The 15,466-nt window shown below is 39.0% G+C and overlaps 1 protein-coding gene across 6 annotated transcripts in view; it reads left to right on the plus strand.

Moving 5' to 3' along the window:
- The window catches only part of VWA3B (von Willebrand factor A domain containing 3B), a 224,625-nt gene that overhangs the window by 140,957 nt on the left and 68,202 nt on the right, over positions 1-15,466 (plus strand). For all 6 annotated transcript variants that reach the window (XR_008522064.1, XR_008522066.1, XR_008522065.1 and 3 more), the window contains exons 15-19: positions 5,454-5,584; positions 7,299-7,456; positions 11,890-12,009; positions 13,636-13,723; positions 13,820-13,976. Coding sequence is in view for 3 of the 6 variants with exons in the window: in XM_024242354.2 (XP_024098122.2) it covers positions 5,454-5,584; positions 7,299-7,456; positions 11,890-12,009; positions 13,636-13,723; positions 13,820-13,976 (654 nt within the window). In the remaining 3 variants the exon portion in view is untranslated. The remainder of the gene's footprint in view (positions 1-5,453; positions 5,585-7,298; positions 7,457-11,889; positions 12,010-13,635; positions 13,724-13,819; positions 13,977-15,466) is intronic.

Consider the following 15,466-nt stretch of genomic DNA (forward strand, 5'->3'; position numbering starts at 1 on the left):
CAACTACCAAGTAAAATAAAAGATTTTAAATAGGACCCAGAATCTTCTCACACAATAGGAAATGCCTAGGATCCAGTAAAAAAAGTGCCCATCACATAAAGAGCCAAGAAAGCCCCAGTTTGAATGAGAAATGACAAACAAATGATGCCAACACTGAGATGAATCATATGTTGGAATGACCTGCAAGGATTTTAAAGAAGCTGTCATAAAAATGCTTCAACAATCAATTACAAATCCTCTTGAAACAAATGAACAAATAGGCAATCTCAGAATATAAGTAGGAATTATAAAAAAAATTCCAAGTGGAACTTTGAGAACTGAAAAATACAAGAACAGAAATGTTTAAAACCTCAGTAGACAGGTTCAATGGTGAAGTGGAGATGACAGGATAATGTCAGTGAACTTGAGGTCAGAACAACCAAATTCGGTCACTCTAAACAACAGAGAGAAAATAGACAAAAAAAAAAAAAAGGTAAATAGAGCCACGAGGACCTGTGAGACAATGACAAAATATCCAACATTAGTATCATCAGAGTCCACCAAAGAGACAAGAAGGAAAAATGGGACTGAAAAAAAAGTGACAAAATAATAGCTGAAAATTTCCCAAAGTTGGTGAAATATACAAATATACAGATTCAAGAATCTGAGTAAACTCCAAACAGGATAAGCCCAAAGAAATCCAGGCCAAGACATGTCATAGTTAAACATTTGAAAATTAAAGAAAAAGAAAAAAATGAGAAAAATGACACCAATTCAATTGCAGATTTGACAGTAGACTTTGTGTCCAAGACCAAAGAAGCCAGGGGAAAAATGGCACGATATTTTTCAAGTATGAAAGGAAAGAACCATTAACCATGAATTTTATTATTTTACTTTTATTTTATTTTATTTTATTTTTAGAGATAAGAGTTTTACTCCATCACCCAGGCTGGAGTGCAGTGACACAATCTTGGCTCACTGAAGCCTTAAACTGTTGGGCTCCTGTGATTCTCCTGCCCCAGCCTTCCAAGTAGCTAGGACTACAGGCGTGTGCCACCATGCATGGCTAATTTTTTTATTTGTAGAGATAGGGTCACACTATGTTGACCAGGCTGGTCTTGAACTCCTGGCCTCAAGCAGTCCTCCTGCCTCAGCCTCCCAAAGTGCTGAGATTACAGGTATTAGCAGCCCCAAACTTTATATTTCACAAAACTATCCTTCAAGGATGAAGGGGAAATAAAAATATTCTCAGATAAATAAAAATTAAAAGAACTTATTGTTAGAAAACTTATTTTTATTGATTGTTTACAGGAGGATTTTCAAGTGAAAGGAAATTATAAAAGAAATAATTGGAGCATCAGAAAGAAAAGAAGAAATTATAAAAGAAATAACTGGAGCATCAGAAAGAAAAGAAGAAATTATAAAAGAAATAATTGGAGCATCAGAAAGAAAAGAAGAAATTATAAAAGAAATAATTGGAGCATCAGAAAGAAATTATAAAAGAAATAATTGGAGCACCAGAAAGAAAAGAAGAAAGAGCAGAAATATGGGGAGATATAATAGATTTACCCTTTTCTTCATGAGATTTACAAATCATATTTTTAATGATTGAAAGAAAAGTTGTAACATCACCTAACACTGAAGACAATAATATTTAAAGCTGGAGAAGGTAAAGGGACCTGAATGGAAGTGATGTTTACATATTTTCATTGAAGGAGTAAAATATTGGTGCTGGGACTGTTATAAGTCACGTATATATGCTGTCATACTGACAAGATTCATTACAAAAGTAATACAAAGGGCTACATTCAAAAACTCTGTAAATAAATCAAAACAGAATTGTAAGAAAAAAAAAGTTTAAATAACCTGAAGGAAGGCAAGGAAAGAGAAACAGAGGAATGAGAAAACAAACCATAAAATACTGGAAGTAAGTGCTAACATGTCAATAATACTTTTTAAATTAACGGTCTAATCACACCAATCAAAAGACAGATACTGGCAGTGTGAATAAAAAAAAAAAAAAGAACACAACCAAACTATGTGCTGCTTTCAAGAAACTCACTTTAATTCTACATATGTAGGTTCAACTAAAAGGATTTTTTGAAATATATCATGCAAAAATCCTCAACAAAATATTAGTAAAATGAATCCAGCAATGTATTAAAAATTATACACTATGATCAAGGGGGACTTACTCCATATATACAAGAATATTTGTTCTTTTTTTTTTTACCCAGGCTGGAACTCAGTGGCACAATCTTGGCTCACTGCAATCTCCACCTCCATGGTTCAAGCAATTCTTCTGCCTCAGCCTCCCGAGTAGCTGGGATTATGTAGGCACTGGCCACCATGCCCAGCTAATTTGTATTTTGAATAGAGATGGGGTTTCCCCATGTTGGTCAGGCTGATCTCGAATTCCTGACCTCATGTGTGACCACCCGCCTTGGCTTCCCAATGTGCTGGGGTTACAGGCATGAGCCGCCCCATCTGGCTATTTGTTTTTGTATATTGGAAATATTTATTCATTTGTTTCAAGAAATTTGTAATTGATTGTTTCAACATTAGAAAATCTATTAGTATAATCCAGCATATCAACAGGCTAAAGAAGAAAAATCATATGGTTGTATCAATTGATGCAGAAAAAGCCTTGACCAAATTCCACACCATTCATAATAAAAACTCTCAGCAAAATAGAAATAGAGGAGAACTTCCTCAACTTAATAAGAACATCAATACAACACCTACAGCCAAAGTCATACATAGTAGTGAAAGGCTGAATGATTTCCCCTTAAGATCAGAAGAAAGTCAAAGACATCTGTTCTCACCGCTGTGATTCAACATACTACTGGAAGTTCTAACCATGGCAACAAGACAAGAAAAGAAATAAAAGGCATACAGCTTGGGAAGGAAGAAATAAAACTTTTTATGTGTAGGTAACGTATTATCTACATAGAAAACCCCAGGAGATCTACAAAAAAAAAAAAAAAAAAAATCTAGAACTTTTACGAGATTTCAGCAAAGTCACAAAATTAATACACACACTTCAGTCATATTTTGATAAAGTAACAGTGAGCATGCGGAAGTGAAAATTAAATACCCAATACCACTTACAATTGAGTTTCAAAGAAGATGAAATATTTATGCACCTTAAAAAGTATGTACAGAAGTTTTATGTTGAAAATTACAAAATGCTGAAGATATCAAAGAAGATCTAAATAAATGGAAAGACATGTCCTGTTCATGGATTGAACGACTCAACATATTAGAGACGTCAGTTCTCCCCAGCTTGATCTATAGGTTTATTAAAATTTCTATGAAAACCCCAGAAAAGTTTTTTACAGACATAGTTAAGCCTATCTGAAATTTATATGACAAGTCACAGGCTCTAAAAAAGTTTAAACAATCTTGAAAAAGAAAAATAAAGTGGGAAGAATCATTATACCTAGCATTAAGGCTTACTATGTAGCTGCATTCATCAAGATGTATGGCTTTGGTGGAGAAACAGACACGTATACCAATGGAACAGTTATAGAAATACACCCACACAACATGCTCAACTGATTTTTGACAAAGATGCAAAAGCAATCCAATAGAGGAAGGATAGCCATTTCAATAAATGGTTGGAGCAATTGGATATCCAAAGGCAAAATAATAAACCCCAACCTAAACCTCATACCTCATGGACATCTTAACTCAAAATGGAGTGTGGACTTAAATCTAAAACATAAAACTGTAAAACTTCTAGAAAGAAATGTGGGAAACATTTTGGGGATGTTGGGCTACCAAAGGATTTTTAGTCTTGATTCCAAAGCATTATCCATAAAAGGAAGGATTAATAGATTGGACCTCATCAAAATTAAAAGCTTTCACTCCGTGGGAGACCCTGTTAAGAATATAAAAGGATGAGCTGCAGACTTAGAGAAAGTATCTGCAAATGACATATCAGACAAAGGTCTTAGTATCTAGAATATATGAAGAACTCTTAAACTCAACAGTAGAAAACAAACCGTCTAATCAGAAAATAGGCAAAATGTATGCACAGACATTTCACTGAAGAGAATCTACAGATGGCAAAGAAGCACATGAAAAGAGAGTCAACATCGTAAAATTCAACATCCCTTCAGGTTAAAAACTCCATAAACTAGGTACTGATGGAACATATCTTAAAATAATAAGAGCCATTTATGACAAACCCATGGCCAATGTCATACTGAATGGGCAAAAGCCAGAGGCATTCCCTTTGAAAACTGGCACAAGACAAGGATGCCCTCTCTCACCACTCCTATTCAACATAGTACTGGATTTCCGGCCAGGGCAATCAGGCAAGAGAAAGAAATAAAGGGTATTCAAATAGGAAGAGAAGAAGTCAAGTTGTCTCTGTTTGCAGATGACATGATTGTATATTTAGAAAACCCCATCGTCTCAGCTCAAAAACTCCTTCAGCTGATAAGCAACTTTAGCAAAGTCTCAGGATACAAATTCAATGTGTGAAAATCACAAGCATTCCTATACTCCAACAACAGACAAGCAGAGAGCCAAATCATGAATGAACTCCCACTCACAATTGCTATAAAGAGAATAAAATACCTAGGAATACAGCTTACAAGGGACGTGAAGGACCTTAACATCACAAACCACATGGTCCAATCATTCTACTCCTAGATATTTATTCAGGAGGAATGAAAGCCGATGTCCATGCAAAGACTTGTATGCAAATGTGTGTAGCTTTATTTATAACAGCCCAAACCTGAAAACAACATCAACAGGTGAATGGAAATAAATTGTGGTATTAAATAATAGTATACAATAGAATACAGCTCAGCAATAAGAAATGAATGAAGTATTGATTCATGCTACAACATGGGTGAATCTTAAAATAATTATATAAGTGAAGAAAGTCAGGAAAAAAGAGTAATTTCTGTATGATTCCATTTGTATAAAATTCTAGAAAACTGAAACTAATGTGTACTGACAGAAAGCCATGAGTAGTTCCTGGAGAATTGAGGGAGAGGGCTTGTAGGAGGGTGTGCAGATTTACAATGGGGCACAAGGGAATTTGGAGGGTGACGAATATGTTCATTATTTTGACTGTAAGAATGACTTTGCAGGTGGGAATGTCAAACTTTTCAAATGGTACATTTTACAGATGTTCAGCTTATTGTATGAATTACACATCAATAAAGCTGGCTAAAAATGGGATAATATAAGAACAACATAAAATTCTTTAGATTCTTCTTTTCCTGATACAGTTGGCTTTCTGTTAGAAATGTTTGACATTTTCTGGCCGTGTGCTGTAGTCCCAGGTACTTGGGAGGCCAAGATGAGAGGATCACTTGAGCCCAGGAGCTCAAGACCAGCATGGACAACATAGTGAGCCTCTTGTCTCTAAAAAGAAAAGAAAAGAAAAGAAACATGTTTGGAATTTGAGCTCTTTTTATCTAGTCTTAAAGCATATTCACTTCTCATTTTGGCAGAATGAAGATCTGACTCTTTTAGTTAAGGAAATGGAACAGGGTTACCGTGACCTGGAGAAGATGCAAGACCTTTATTCTGAGTCCTTGATCATGGACTGGTGGTACAATGCAGAAAAGGATGGAGACAGCAAGTGAGCACCCCTGCCCGCCTGTCTCCCTACGCTGGGGCCTCTTGAGAGCTGGGCTTGCCCCCTGGGCCCTTGTCCTTTCTGAAATGCTCTGTGAAATTTCTTTTAGTGAAAAGAATCACATAGTGTGATTAAGTTAGGATTTTTTTAAGCAAAGAGAATTAACAATTTTATAATAATCTAATTTAATTGTGGGCTCGAGGAGGCCACATATTCCCCTTTATGTTCTCCACGCTGTGTGGACGAACCCCCAGACCCAAGCAGTGAGAGGGCGGAGAGGAGCGCTGTGTGGGGAAGGAGCTCTAACTCAGGGATCAGGAGGCTGAGGCCTGGACTTCCCTCTGTGACTGTGGCGAGGCCCGAACTTCCCTCCACACCTCTCCATTGTGTGGGTCTCTGTTTCCTCATCTTTAAAATGGTGGCCGTGGTGGTGGGTTTGGGACAGATGACTTCTCATGTCTGCCCCCATCCTATATTCTTAAATGTTTCTAATTCGTGGTTTTTAAACAAAATCAAAACCACTGCCAAACACTCCGGAAATTGGTCAAATCTTATTAAAATGATTTAATATTTTCCAGATATTCAAGTATCACAGCCTACCCTGCCAGGAGATGTCTTTTTTATTTCAAAGAATGATAGAAAATTGGAGGAAAAAAAGAAAATACATTTATTAATCAGAACTTATTGTTCAACAAAATGCACTGTCTTCCTGTTAGCAAATTAAGCATTTGTATGGGCTTAACATAGGGCATGACTGTGGAATCAGTAAAAAGAGGTAAATGTTATAATGGCCATCTTATAATGAGATTTTATGGCATTTTTTAAGTATTTGGGAAAGCACAGATACAGCTTCTAAATTTCAAAAATTTGAACAAATAAACTAAGAATCAAGTAAATGAGAAGCCATTTACTGAGTACAAACCATGCAGTAAGAGAACCAGGGTGCACAGATGAATGTCAGCCTGGTTCCTTCTGCCATGGGGGGTACAGTGTGGACACAGACCCACAGAGGGCCATGGAACCCGGAGCAGGTGCTCCACGGAGGCGTCGAGGGGCAGTGGTGCAGGAGGGAGGGCACACGTCACAGTGTTGGAGCAGAAATTGCTCTGGAAGTTTTCCTTTGTATGGCTGCTGTCTTCAGAGCTTCAGAGAAGGTCATATCTGGGAAAACACGCAAGCATTTCTGGGATCCCTCCATTCTCCAGAATGGTTCCCTGGGATCTGGTGCTGGCATGGGAGGTTCAAGGCAGGAGTTTCTTTCTTAAGCTTTTATAGGTGCTTGCTGGTAGATACTTTAGTTAGACAATGGGTTTCTGCAGTGCTTACTTGTTTATAACCGGCTTTCACTCCTATGAATCCTCCCATCAGCCCCAAGTAGTTACTATATAGGTGTACAGGTGACGTTTCCTGCAGTTGATGGATGAGGAAAGTGAAGAAGTTTAGAGAGGACTGAGTGACTTGACTGAGGTCACAGAGCCAGGAGGGACCAGACCTGTGATGTGAGCTGTATCTTCTGACTCCAAGGCTGGGCCCCTGTCCACTATTCTGCATTGGTCAGGGATAAATGACTATTTTTATATTAACCCAGATGGGGGAAGGCTCACTTCTTTAAGTTTGCAGTGTTCAACATGAATGTATTAACTTAACTCTGCCTTCTTGATGGAAATTTTCTTTTCTCTCTCTTTTTTTGCTCTACTTTTTATCTAAATCAAAACAGGCATCAAAAGGAAATCTGTTCTATGATTTCAACCCCAGAAAAGTGTGCAAAGCCTCAATCTGATGTCGATTCAACACAAACTTCATCCCTGAATATGTTGAAGGGACCATGGGGCCTTTCAGATCAAAAGGTTCAGAAAAAGAAAGTCCTTCACGCAGGTATCAGTGAACAAAATGGCTTGACTCTTTGCTGGTTTCTCTTCAAGGCAAGAAGATAGAATAAAACTAAAGCCACATAATATTTTTAAGAAGCACTAAACCTGTGGGTTTTTTAAATTAACATTTTTATTAAAATAATTGTACATTCACATGATCTTATATATACCTACGCTTCATCCTGTTTCCCCAATGGTAACATCTTGCAAAATAATAGTCCAATATTGAAACCAGGATATTGATATTGATGCAATCCACAGGTCTTATTCAAATTGTCCAGTTTTACTTGTACCCATGTGAGTGTGTGTGTGTGTGTGTGTGTGTGTGTGTGTGTGTCTGACAGTCTGTGTTTAGGTCTACATGGTTTGATCACATGTATAGGTTTGTGTTTCCACCACTACAGTCAAGATACAGAAGAGTCCCATCACCTCGGGAATCCTTCCTGCTGCCCTTTTATAACCACACCCACCTCCCTTCCTACAGCTAAAATCAAACTAAAAGGTGAAAGACTGAATTATTTCCCCCTAAAGTTGGGGGAAAGGATGCCTACTCTCACCACCCTTATTCAACATAGCATGGGAAGTTCTAGCCACTGCAACAAGGCAAGAAGAAAAAATAAAGCCAGAAAGATTGGAAAGGAAGAAATAAAACTGTCCCTATTTGCCGATATTGTATTGTCTATGTAGAAAACAGCAAGGGATGTGCCAAAAATACAAGTCCTAGAGCTACTGAGTTCAGCAAGGTCTCTGGCTATGGGACACACAAAACCAATTGCATTTTGATATACTAACAGTGAACATACAGCAACCTATATTAAAGTCATTCATAATTGCTCCAAATAAAATAAAATAATTAGGTGAACATGTAACAAAGTATGTGCAGAATCTGTTTGCTAAAAATTATAAAATTCTGCTGTAAGACACTAAAGAAGATCTAAATAAATTGAGACACCGTGTTCATAGGTTGAATGAATTGGTGTGATAGATGACAATTCTCACCTCATTTATCTATAGGTTTAATGAAATTCCTAATAGAATCCCAAAAATGTTTTTATAAACATATACAAGCATATTCTAAAATATATAGAGAAACTTCAGGTTCTACAATAGCTAAAATAATTTTGAAAAAGAGACTAAAGTTGGAGAAATCACTGTACTGGATATTAAGGCTTACCACATAACCACATTAATAACACAGTGTGGTATTAGCAGAGGGATAGGTGGAATAGGGCCTAGATTTAACCCACACAAATATACACAAATGATTTGACAAAGGTGCAAAATTAACTCAATGGAGAGAGTATAGTCTTTTCAACAAAGATGCTGAAGCAATATCTACAGTCAAAAAAGGAAAAGAAACTTGACCTTAACCTCACATGTAGCATGGATTTAAATGTAAAACAGAAAACTGTAACACTTCTAGAAAAAAATTAAAGAAAACCTCTATCCAGTTAAGGAAGTTCCACACATTTCTAGCTTCCTGAGAGTTTTTATCGTGAATGGATGCTGGATTTTATCAAATGCTTTTTCTGTATCGACTGATATAGGCTTTTTCTTCTTTAGTCTATTGAAATGGTGGATGACATCAATTGATTTTCAAATGTGGAAGCAGCCTTGTATATCTTGGAATATTTCCCACTTAGCCTCAGTGTATAATTCTTTTAATACATTGCTGGATTCCGTTTGCTAGTATTTTGTTGAGGATTTTGGTATCAAAGTTCATGAAAGCTATTGATCTATAGTTTTATTTACTTTTCTTCTTCAACACTGACTTCATCCAGCTTTGGTATCAAGCTAATAGTGTCCTCACCAAATGGGTTGGAAAATTGTCCCTCCTCTTCTATTCCTGGGAGAAATTGATGTAATTCTTCTTTGAAAGTTTGATAAAGTTATCATGGAGCCATTTGGGCCTAGAGATTTCTTTTCCAGATTTTTCATGATGAATGCAATTTCTGTAATGGTTTTAAGGATATTGTCCATTTCAGCTTGGTCGAGTTTTGGCAGTTTGTGGTTTTTGAGTAATTGGTCTATTGTTTCTAATTTATCAAATTTACGAGGGCAAAGTTGTTTATTATATCCCTTTGTTAGCTTTTTAATGGCTGCAAGATCTTTAGCAATGAACTCTCGATATTAGTGCTTTGATCTGTCTTCTCTCTTTTTGTCTTTTTTCTATCTAGCTAGAGGCTTTCTTGCTTTTCTATTTGTTCATTTGTTTCCAGAGAATGTATAATTAATTGTTGAAGCACTTTTATGGGTAGCCTCTTTAAAATCCTTGTCAGATAATTCCAGCTCCTGATTCTTCTTGGTGTTGGCATCATGCATTTGCTTTTTCTGATTGAAGGTGTGATTGTTTTTCTAGTTACTGATATGATGGGTGATTTTTGATAGTATCTTGGACATTTTGTCTGTTATGTTAGAAACTCTGCATCTCATTTAAGTATTTTATTTTATGAAGTAGTCACCCTGTTTAAATTTAGCATGTGGGCCTTGACCTACTTTTGTGGGCTGTGGTTCTGATGGCGATTTAATTTTCACAGGCTCTGTGGTATTGTTAATATTTTGGTGCTTGTTTTTCTGGTGTTTCTGGGGCTCCTACTGGTCCCTGCTGGTGCTACCTGAGGTGGCAGCAGGGATCCCCTCAGACCAGGATGTTAGATGTCTCCGAGGGGAGAGTTGCAGCAGCTTCCCCCAGTGTTGTCTCTGGGGTGTCCCCACATTCCTGGCAGGGAGGAGGGCCTTGAACCCACAGGGACCAAGAGGCGTCCCGGAACGGGCCACTAACTGGAGATTGGCCCTCTTGCTCCTGCTATCTCTGTACAAGGGAGCAGCATCATACATGGGAACAAACAGGCTTTCCACACTGGCCACTTGTGTGGCTGAATCCCTTTTTCCAGTCCTGCCTGCCTGCTCCAGTGAACCTGAGTTTTGCCAGAGTTGCTACTTGTCTTAAACATTTTAATGGCCAATTGTCACTGCCACTATTTCACTTAGATTTGGGATGCTCGGTATTGGGAGACAATCATATGCTGAGTTTCTATTTTGTTTCCATTTGTGAAGTAGAGGAATGGTGAAATGCCATGACTGATCCTACAGAGTCGGGAGAGGAACTAAATGTTTGACTCCACTGCTAGATAAATGTTTCGTTCCGTATTTGTGGCCTTTGGGAATGGTATAGTTTTTATGTTTGGAGACTTGGGGAGCTAAATTTCATTTTCATTTGGCTCACGTAAATCTGATTGTTTTGCCTGGTAATGTTGGTCAAGGTGGCCTGCCAGTGTGGACAGTGGCAGGAGCTCAGCTCTCTGATTTGGATTGTTTATCTCTTTTTCTCACAGACATAGCTTCTAAGAAAATTTAGCTTTCTTAATTCCTGGGTACAGAGACAATCAAGGTGGGGCTTACCCTTTTGTTGCCTAGAAAAACAATGATTACCATGTAGCATACTCCTTCTCTATGCATGGAGACCACTGGTGTTACTGTTCTGTGTGAAAGCTACCCATTTGCAGATTGCTAGCTAATCTTCGCTCTAACTATCTAATTTCTTGTAGGAGAGGGTAAGTCCTCTCAGTGAAAACACAGACACATTTCATTCACAAATGCTCACATAAAGCCTTGGAACTAGGTACTTCTAAAGCCTCCAAATTATGAAGTACAGACTACATTACAATTAGTGTGGTTTATGTTATCAAATATAAAAAGTAATCAAGATGACTTGGCACAGGCTCATTGTCCTCTAAAGCATACAGATTCAAGGTCAATATTTGCTAAGTTGTCATTTGCCTGTAGAAGGGACACATCAGAGGGTAGAAAAAGACATAAACAAAGATCTGGACAGCAATTGTGGTGGGCAGAATTTCTAGAATGGCTTACCAAAGATGTCCTGCCCTGAACCCTGCAATCTTTGAATATGATGACATGTCACTCTCATGACCAGGTTATGCTGACCTAGACAGGGTTATCTAGGTGGGTCCAGTGTAACTGTGGGAACCGTGAAAAGCAGGAGCTATTTCCAGCTGGTGGCAGAAGAGAAAGTCAGAGAGATTTGAACCACAAGAGGAATTCAATGTGCTATTACTGGCTTGAAGATGGAAGAGTTGTGTGAGAAGTAATACAGATGCCTTAAGCAGCTGAGAGAGGCCCCTGGGCTACAGTCAGCAAGGAAATGGGGCCTCAGCCCTACAACTGCAAGTAGCTGGGTTCTGCCAGCAGCCGAAATGAGTGTGGAAACTGATTTCTCTCCAGGAGGGGTCCAGCTTAAATTCAGATAAAGGGAGCAGGGCATCCTGGCAGCATTCAGTTTGTGGCAGCACCATCCTCAGAGGGTTGGGAAACAAAGGTTGCATTCTTACTTTAAGGAGCTGATAAAATAGTTGTATCTAATGAAGCATCTCCTTCCATCCCCAATTCCTTTAACTCTTCCCTCTGTGATACCAACAGAATCAACCAAAACCAGCCTGCTCAGAAGCCAGATGTCCTCCCTCAGGAGCTCAGCTTGCAGTGAAAGGAAGGATGGCCTCTCCAATGCCAGCAGCCGGAGGACTGCTCTAAGTGACAAAGGCAAGCCAGAAAGGGTCTCTGTGGCCGGCCAGCCTTCCTTTCCCCAGTGTATCTGTTCCAGAAAGAGCTGCGTGTAGAGATGTTGGGGAAATCATATTTTAAATGGGCCCAGATTGCTTCCTATTCAAAGGAATCCCTTGTAAGTCAGGTCTGCCTGCTTTATGACCTGGATTTTCTGAGAGCTGGCCTTGTGCTTATGGTGCCTGGGTGTTTAATACACACGTGGCTCACATAACTATGGTCATGCTGCTGCCCCTCCATGGTTTGATTTTGAAACTGTCATATTTCATAGTTGATTTTTTTTCTTCCCTTTCTTCAATGGATGATGCTATCAGATGAGCCCCTCTCTGGTCCAAATTGTCAGCCTTTTGGGGACTGCATATGAGGAAAATGTGATTTTTCCACTCAATTTTTATTACTATTGATAAAATTATTAATCTTAAAGTAATAAGGTTTGAAACGTTTGATGCCTGTAACATTTTTCTTATATTTCAAACTGTTGATACATTTAAAATCCCAGTTAAACACACACATACACACAATCCCGTAGGGAGCAGGAAGTGGCCGAGTGGCAAATGTACCCCTGTGGCTACACAGTCATAGTTTAATTTAGAACTCTGTTTTCTTCAGTGCTGATCTGTGTGATATCTTTTCCTCACTTTTTTTTTTTTTTTTTTTGAGGCGGAGTCTCACTCTGTTACCTAGGCTGGAGTGCAGTGGCGTGATCTCAGCTCACTGCAACCTCTGCCTCCCCGGTTCAAGTAATTCTCCTGCCTCAGCCTCCTGAGTAGCTGGGATTACAGGCGCCCGCCAACAGGCCAGGCTAATTTTTGTATTTTTAGTAGAGACAGGGTTTCACCATATTGGTCAGGCTAGTCTCAAAGTCCTGACCTCAGATGATCCACCCGCCTCGGCCTCCCAAAGTGCTGGGATTTTGGCCGGGCACAGTGGCTCCCTTTCAATTAACCTGCCATATTTCCTAAGTTGTCTACGTGCACATTCCTTAAAGGGCTTATCAAATGATAATTGGGATATGATTTCTTAGCTATTTAACTAGCTCACATCCAAACACGCCTTCTTCTGAAGGCTGCTCATTCAACAAATACCCCTTTTCATTTATAAATACATGTTTATATAAGGATATATTTAAAACCCCAAATATTAATTTGAAAATTTGAACTTACAACTAAACAGGACCTAACAGGTTTTTTGGTTTTCTACAGAAAGCTGAAGAACCACAAAACAATCTATCAGAAATTAAAATGTTGATCAAGGCTCTCTTATATAATTTGGGGGAGTCCAAAAGGTCAATATTGAACAGTCATTGGTTAATAGTATTTTTATTGCACACTTTTTAGAGATGTGTTTTCTGAATGAAAGAATGAATATGTCTCATTGTCTCAAAACAGTGGTAGTGCCATATTTACCCATGCATTGGTCTGTAGTGTAAATTGCAAAGGAATCTTGCCTGAGAGCCTGCTCTGACAAATCAGGATATGTTCTCTGAAATGTGGTCCATTTATTAGCTCTCAGTCACAGCTGAACTGAGACAAGCATGATCCCTTTGCATTTTATGTAAAATCCATATGTGAGGAAAATATACAACTGCCACTTCCCCTTCCACAGAAATGAGCATCCTGCTGGCTGAGGAGTGGCTGGATGACAAATCGTCAGAAAAGGTGACGCGAGAAGGAAGCCAGGTTTATGACCACCAGTGAGTTCTTTAATTTGACAAAGACAGTTCTGTTTTGCTTTTGTTGGTTAACCATCAAGTTGTAAATTTTAAAACATCACCTCCTTGTGTTCTTAGTTCTTCAGATGTGTCTTCAGAAAACTGGCTGAAGACCTATGGCTTGGTTGCCAAGAAACTCACCCTCATGGATGCCTTGTCAGTGGCAGCGGTCCCCCACAGCTCCACCTATGTTCCCGTCCTGGACAAGCATGTCATGTCTAAGGTCTTTGATGAGGTAAACTGATTGTCTATACGTCCCTACTTGAGGCCATTTTCATTTTCTGCTCAAATAAAAAGTAGTCCAATTTCTTGTGTGGTTGTAACAGAAATGTATTTTAGCCACTGGGGGAAAAAGTATTTGTAAAGGCAGTAAAAGGGAGAGAGAGAGGCTTTTAAGAATTTGAGCACGGTGGCTCATACCTGTAACCCCAGCACTTTGAAAGGCTATGGTGGGTGGATCCCTTGAATCCAGGAGTTTGAGACCAGCCTGGGCAACATCGTGAAACCTTGTTTCTACAAAAAATACAAAAATTAGCCAGGCATGATGGCATGCACCTGTAGCCCCAGCTACTTGGGGGACTGAGGTGGGAGGATTGCTTGAGCCTGAGAGATCGAGGCTGCAGTGAGCAGTGATTGCATCACTGCACTCCAGCCTGGGTGACAAAGCGAGATCTTGTCTCAAAAACAACGAAAATAAGAATTATCTTTTTAAGCTGAGAGGAAACTGATCTTGGTTGGGTTGGCACTTTGTGGTTCGTTGCTAACGGGTAGAAGTGTGGGGCTGCAGAAATGATTGAAAACTATAGGTCAGAGTCATGAGTGAACATCAAATATCATTCCTTATGAAAGGAAAGGGAGGACTTGCGAGAGATTATGTCCTACTTTTGCTTACCTTCTCTTCCTAAATTGAGTGGCACCTTTTGTATCTAAAGAAAAAAGTTAAGAGAGCAAACGAGCAAGCCGCATGTTAGCAAAAGAGCCACCAGATTGTCCTAGGCGGGTCCCGAGAGGAGAAAAACAGCTTCCAATGGGAGGGCGTGTAGGGTTAAATGTGGAGGAAGGCCAAGGAAGCACAAAAAACTTAACACTGAATTTGGCAACAAGGAGGTGCTCATCTTTACAAGAATAATTCCAGTGGAACGGCTAATCTCGGGTCAGACTGCAGTGGGATGAAGAACACCAAAAACACGAGAACGTGAAGACCGAACCTCAGTGCTTCCTGGCAAATACAACAGCAACTAACGATTTAAATAGAAACATTTCAGTCTTTGCAGTCACTGAATGGAAACAATATCCTTAAAACACCTGTCTCATGCTGAAATCTTTGTAGAGAAAATGATAGGATGCTTGGGGATGCTTGGGGTTTGCTTTATTGTAATTGGGGTGGTGGAGTAGTGTGGGCGGGGGAGAGTAGATGAAATAGATAGACCACACGTTGATCATTGTTGCATTTGAATAAGACTTGGTGAGAAGGGTCGTTTTACTCTTCTTTCTGCTGTTTTGTGTATTTGAAATTTTCCATAAAAAGAAGTTGAAAAGATCAAAGGCAGGAGAAAGTTTTTTAAAAAATGAAAAGACCTTTTCTAACTGGCCTTGAAATAGCTGAGATTTGATGTATTGGGAGAAGCAGATGAATTGGTGAATTTTTTTCTATTAGCACATTTAAAAAATTATCACCCATGGAGGCTCACCTGCCTGCTGGTTTGGGATGACCAGCGATTCTCC

The sequence above is a fragment of the Pongo abelii genome, chromosome 12 (genome assembly GCF_028885655.2).
Source record: "Pongo abelii isolate AG06213 chromosome 12, NHGRI_mPonAbe1-v2.0_pri, whole genome shotgun sequence".
Classification (NCBI taxonomy): Eukaryota; Metazoa; Chordata; class Mammalia; order Primates; family Hominidae; genus Pongo; species Pongo abelii.